General features: G+C 54.2%; 1 protein-coding gene across 1 annotated transcript; it reads left to right on the forward strand.

Moving 5' to 3' along the window:
- Positions 1 to 1,952: 1,952 nt before the first annotated feature.
- On the forward strand, positions 1,953 to 3,101 carry L226DRAFT_520890 (uncharacterized protein; the record flags this gene model as incomplete). The annotated part of the gene is made up of 4 exons (XM_067678675.1): positions 1,953 to 2,089; positions 2,146 to 2,363; positions 2,647 to 2,765; positions 2,820 to 3,101. 4 exons carry the CDS (start codon positions 1,953 to 1,955, stop codon positions 3,099 to 3,101), a joined length of 756 nt encoding a protein of 251 aa, XP_067539178.1.
- Between the last annotated feature and the right edge of the window lie 3,550 nt (positions 3,102 to 6,651).

Below are 6,651 nucleotides of genomic sequence, written 5' to 3' on the forward strand. Positions count from 1 at the left end.
TTCTGAATGTGTTGGACTGATAGATTACCCGTCTCTCTCAAAAGGTCTGGCACTCGCCCGCTATCCGCGCTGAACTCGCCAAACTCGCAGGTGAGGCCGATCTGCATGCTGAAGTGCTGGTGCGCTCCGTCAAGGCGAGATGGAACACGGTTGCCATGGTCCTCGAAAGGGCCCTCGAGATGAAGGACGTCCTGAACGAACTGTGCGACATGCATAAGTTCAACTCGAAGTCCGGCGCCCGCCTTCGCCGATTCATCCTGAGCACCGAGGAGTGGATGGTCCTCGAGCAACTTTACCACCTTCTAGACGTATGTGATCCTCTGTGGTTTGGTCCCCAGGATTGTCATCTATCTCACTTTTATGATGCTCTCTATAGCCCTTTCTCTTCGCAACCACCGAGATCTCCTCGAGCACTCAAGGCCTTATCCACGAAGTTATCCCGTATATCGATGTCCTCACCAAGCATGTCGACGACTTCCAAGATGACCCGGAGCTTCAGGCTGCTGTCCGCGCTGCCGCAAAGCGTGGTCGCCTCATGCTCAACAAGTACTACGGATTCACGGACGAGACAGTGATTTATCGGATCGCAATGAGTGCGTTTAAACCTCATTATTCACACTACATCTTCAACTGACTATGGACGTCGTACTACAGTGCTTCACCCAGCCTACAAGGATAAATATTTCCGCAAGGCTGGGTGGCCTGAAGACTGGATCGTTGAAGCTCGCCGCCTCATCAAAGAGGAGTGGACCACCTCATACAAGCCCGATGAACAGCCCGCTGCGACATCCTCCGGCTCTCGCCTGAAGCCCAAGGCTCGCCCCGGCCATATGAGCACCGGTGTAAGCACACCATTTTTTTTCACTGTCTACTAGTAGCCCTGGCACGTTGCTTACTGCGAGCGTAGGGACTCACCCGGGATCTCTTCGCGTCCATCGCTGGCCGCGGAACGTGTGCAGCCTGTGGCGATGCTCTCATGGAGTATCTCGAGGCTCCTCCCCGCGCAACCGTCACAGACCCTCTCGCATTCTGGAACGCTGCGCTGGCGAGCAACTCTGAGGATCCCGCACTGGCTCGTATGGCCTTGGACTATCTATCCATCCCAGGTATGTATGGAATCTGCGCACTAATCTGTTCGCACAATGCTGACCAACCTTCATGTCATCTCATAGCGTCCTCAGTCGACGTTGAGCGTGCTTTCTCGCGCGGCCGTCTCACCGTCTCCCGACTCCGTCGCTCCCTCAGTGACAAGTCCGTTCGCGCCAACACTGTGCTCGGATCGTGGGCGCGCATCCCCGAGCTCGTCCCCGAGAAAGAGCTCATCAAATTCCTCTCGGACAAGAAGGCGTTCCGAGCGGCCAGTGCACCACTTGTGGAGACCGAGCCCGATGCGACCTCTGATGGAGAGGCAGACTTGATTGATCTCTCGTCTGCTCTCGACGACGACGACGACGACCTGTATGCCTAGGGGAAATCTTTCACCCATGTCATATGTACATATCTCGAAGTTAATAAAATGTCGTATGTGAACTGGAAAGCCTGTGTGAGTCCAGGAGGCCAGTGCGCCACAGCGCCATAGCAATTTCGATGCATGACCGCTTTCTTCGACATTTCCTTCGTCTTTCCCCCTCCAACAAATTTTCGCACATTCTCTTCATGTATATAATATGCAATAGACAGCTCCTATAGTACATTCATGCCCTGGCGTTGGCACACAACTCGACCCGGGTCTCCGATCCACCTTACACGCCCTCGTGAACGTGCCTTGCATATATCTGGTGGGTAGCGCTCAACGACCTCTTCCTTTCACCTCTTCTACCTAACGCTACCACCGCCTCTGCATTTCGACGCTCTCAATCAGCTTTAAACAATACTGTGCACACTCAACAGTAGAAGCTCTCGGGCCGCTCCGACTCCCTCAGCTACGATCAGCGACATTGCTGCAAAATGCAATGCAGTTCCACGGCATCCAGAGCATTCTCCAGGCGTCGAGCGGGGACTCGAGGCAGACACGGGTGTCTACTAGCCGGTGGGTGCAGGATACGACACAGGTAGGGATATGGGATTCTTTGAGGTGGGTTTCATCCGGGTAAGTGTGCGTTTGAATTCCTCAGATGTGTTTGGGCTCATGCACGCGTTGGTCAGCCCCGTCGTCTCTTATCTGGCAGGCTATGTTATCCTCTTCGCTTTCACAACGCCAGAAATGTACTGTCTCCACGCTATGGCTACACTCATCAAATACGCGACTGGCATGCTTCCAACTCCCATCGTGGAGGACCCTATCATACCCGAAGCTCCCGTTACCGCCTCTCCCGCTAGCACCCAGTCTAACCTGCTTGCAAATCCTGAAGCTCGCAACTCACGTGAAGCCTCAATGAGCATAACGTCGAGGATGACAACGCCGCAACCCGATGCTACCTCTAGCTCGATCCGGAAGTCCCAGCCAAGGCGAGTAGTCTACCCGTCGTGAGCGGCGCTGCAGCGGGGGTTCCACCTCAGGCGTCGACCCGCTCGCTCCGACTGTCCAACACTGCAAGTTGATGTGTAAGGCTCTCAGCGCAAGCGTTACGCGAGCGACGACTCATCTTCTGCGCCGGAACCATACTACAACAGTGTCCTGTTCTGCGCACCCGCGTCATTCTACAGGGTTACCGGACGTCGGAGTTCCTCTGAGTCGTCTGCATCCACACGACAAGGAGTCCAAGGAGGAGACAAAGCTGGCACACAAACACGCTGGCGAACCTTCCTTCTATCACAACGGTCTGGTGAGTTACGCGTCTCGACGTCCAACTCTGCCTTTGTATCTGATTACTTCTTAGGACACGATGATCCGCGAGCGCATCTGCACGCACAGAATCATCCATCCCCTGGAGTTGGAGAGCGAGCTCCACGTGTTCCGCCTCCCACCCGAGCTCATCGGCAAGATCTCTGAGCTCGCTGCGCTGCGATACATCAAGGGCCCCCAGTTCACACCGATGTACAAGTCATTCGAGAACACCCGGCAGCAGAATATCGAGCGTGCGCACCAGAACACCGTCTGGAACATGGCACAGCTACAGAAGGACTTCAGCGGTGCGATCCCGCACACGAGAACAGCATGAAGGGGGACATCGTGACGTCGAGCAGCTGGATGCTGGATGCTGGATGTACATGAGCATCCGCTGCCAAGCAGCATTGTGTCGCGGCAGGATACAGAGGAGGCCGGTGATTACCAACAGTAATTGTACCTCCAAGGCTGCAGGCCTTGATATATGCACTTTGTGAGATTTAACCACACTTCTTGAGCCGTAAACCCACAGTGAACTGCAATCCGCTGCGGTTGCGGCTCACTTTGCAGGTCGATCTGCAGTTTGCGGATATGGTTCTGCGGGTCTGGCTCACAATGCAGCTCAGATCCGCGCGGATCTGGGTCGAGCCTGTCGAACTGCTATGAGCCGCGGGCTCGGCTCCGGATCACCCACGGCTCGACCCGCCTTCAGCCTTAGTCCTGACCAGTCCTGAGTGGTCTCGGACCGGTCTGGACTGATATCAGTCTGAGACCGGTCCAGACCGAGGACCGGACCGGTATCTGGTCCAGTCTCAGCAAGACCAGACTGCAGTCCTGGTCCTGCCAGGTTGGGTCGGTCCTGGTCCTGGTCTTGGTCCCAGTCCTACCAAAAAACGGCAAAAAGACCAGACCAGACCGGACCCTGCAACACTACCTTTGTTCAACTTCACAAGCTTGAAGATTTGTCCAATAAATCATTCTCACTAATTACGCCAGGGTTAAAGGTCAATGAAACAGGTGCAACTGGATTTTAAGACTCGGGATTTGGTGGCGCAAAGTCGGCGGTGTCCAGCACTCCCTGCCACCAGTGCACAGCCAACTTCCTTCGCCAGCTGCGCCCTCAATTCTTGTAGGATTCCCTTCAAACTTCCTGTACATGTAGCTCAGAAGGTGCTCTAACGATACATGTAATTTAGTGCCGCTACAATGAGTGCGTAGCCGTGAACAGCGCAGGCAATGCTTTTGATTTTTTCGATTTTTTGGAATTATTCGCGCGCGCGTCGTCGGAGTCCGAACGACATTGATTTCGCAAAGAGCTGTACTACGCTACTTGTGCTCATTTGCAATAATTATCGCAAATTTGCAAGGGAAGGTTTTGCTGATGATCGATGATCCCCCGCACATGGGAAACAGCCATTGACCAAGCATAGACTACTAGTTTCGCACCCGTGGCTTTGCCACGTACATGACTCGCCTTCGGCTCATCGCTTCGCTTCGCCGCTGGCTCAGCAGAAAGCACCTGTGTGCCAGTCAATATTCCGTGGATTCGCTCAGTGCATGTACAGGTACTTGACACATTTCATAGGGGTGACGGCAGAGCCCGTTGCCAATAAGTCCCATAATTTCAAGGGCCCAGCCGCTGTGTGTGAGCCTTTCGCTCTATATTGCTCTTATTTGCATCGCTGTTCCGAGCCTTCATCTCAGGTATGCTTTATTGCCCATAGAGGGTGGTGAATGTAGTGGGACTTGCAGACTCAGCCTTGAAGGGCGATAAGAACCCGTTAATGATGTATATTGCAATTGATTACTTATCGATTACCTCAGTGTAAGTGTAGGTAATTAAAGTATGAACTCCAGGATTACTTGATAGTAGCCTGTGAAACTTGATTGTTGCGAGCTTCTGGTACTCGTTTTGTTTCTCATCTTGCAGCTGTGCTAACTGGCAGCTTCGACAGCGGGACGCCGAGCGGAACTCGGCATAAGACAGTCGAACTGGGAGGCCTCGCAGGCTCGGCCCAGCACCCAGGGCGCCTCGCAAGCTCGGCACAGACGCCCAACCACCTCGCAAGCTCGGCGGCAACAGCGCACATGGCAGCCACGTGGGACCCCCCCCGCTGCGCCATTAGTTATAGATGTACCTCACCGTCCCTGTCGAACAATCAAATTACGAGACAGAGTGCTCATGATGCCGCTGCATCAGTAATTCCAGATTTACCTGAACGTCTGGCGCGCGGGCGCTAAACGCCTTCGACCTCCGCGCCCATGTTTGCTCCGTAGCTCGTTCTCATCACTGTCTCTGGTCTTCAAACTTTGTGAACCATGTCATTAAACCATATTGGACCTCTGGACAACGTCAAATTCTAAGAAACTCGAGAACATCTGGCCATGTTGGGTCAACAATGGCCAACGGTCTCCGGGCTGTTCCTCCACTCCGTGACAAAACTGTGGACATTGCGCTATGTCGGGAGGTCTTCCGGAGGGGGAGGAAGGTATAGGAAAACGCTGGACTGTGGTATGTGGCATAACAACGATGTTCAGATTTTGTCTGACGGACCCAACGTCTGACCATCTGAACGCGTCTGAAAGCGTCTGAAACGTCTGATTCAGACGATTCAGACGCTTTCAGACGCGTTCAGAAAAATCTGGAATTACTGATGTGGACGGGTTTAATCGCGGGGAAAGTGAGTGTTCTGGCAGCTGTCGAACAGACTCGCTGACGATCTAACACCATGCCCTCGAATCCTTCTACACCGCTCCTGCGCCCCCTGTTTCACGCCCCGCGAGCACCCCCTCAAACCCTGTCGGACATGACGACATACACGCGCCTGTCCGTCATATGGCGCGAAGTTCATCTTCCTGCTTCCCTCACTCGCAGTTTGGTCGCTCCGATCGAACTCCGCGCATCTCAAGAACTGCGGCGGTACTTGCTCGTTAAAGTTGCAGCTCACGGAGGGCGGAGCGTCTCGGCAACTCTGGCTCCGTCCCAGAAACGTCAAAGCGTTGAAGAGACTCGAGAGCGCGTGGACCCCTGAACGGGACAGCGGCACCGGCCGAGAAGAGAGCGCATCTGAAGCGCGAGGGGAAGGCGGAGCAAGTTTAAACCCGCAGAAGAGGTGCCATGAGGACCACGCTGGTGGCAGGATTGGTCGCAGAGAAAGCATCGACTAACAGTTCAGAGTGGCGCTGAGATTGGTCATGTAAAGGTTGCTTTTCCTGGAGCCGCGCTCCGCGGCCGAACCGTCCAGTGCCAATCTTTTTGACGCATCCGCGGAGTAGATTATGTAACTTCCGGGGGATGACATACTCGCAGGACCGAACTACATTCACTATCTCGATTTGTTTGTCATTAACCATAGGTACAACGGCCCGATTGCCACAATGTCATTCAAAATCATTTTCGACTCGCAACAAATAATAGCATGTCAGGCTCCAAGTTATTCAGGGGATGTAAGGGGAGAGCGTCTGTAGAACAGCTCGCGACAGACGCAGCCAAGACGGTGCATGGAAGACCTCGCATACTCCGCATCTTTGCTGACTTCGAGCGCGTCGGGCGGGGAACTCCCGACGCTGTGTGGGATGAGCGTCCGGAGTTCGCCTCGGAACTAGCTACAGGGCTATTAATGCGCAGCTTGCGCTTGGCTGAACCACCGATGCGGTGTGGTTTGTGAGACCGAGTTGAGCACTGCCAGACCTGCATGGCGAGATTTTCGCCGTTTTTCAAGGGAACTCGAAGGATACCCTTGACTCGGTACGACTTCTCGCAAGCCTTGAGCCTCCTTTTGCATCCGGGGACAGTGACCGAGGTTGAACTTCCGAGTGGATTCTATCCTTCCCCGCTCAAACATAGGGTTGGACAGAGTCGTGTGTATGGAGTGCTTCGGCCA

Source organism: Lentinus tigrinus (genome assembly GCF_003813185.1).
Source record: "Lentinus tigrinus ALCF2SS1-7 unplaced genomic scaffold L226scaffold_5, whole genome shotgun sequence".
Classification (NCBI taxonomy): domain Eukaryota; kingdom Fungi; phylum Basidiomycota; class Agaricomycetes; order Polyporales; family Polyporaceae; genus Lentinus; species Lentinus tigrinus.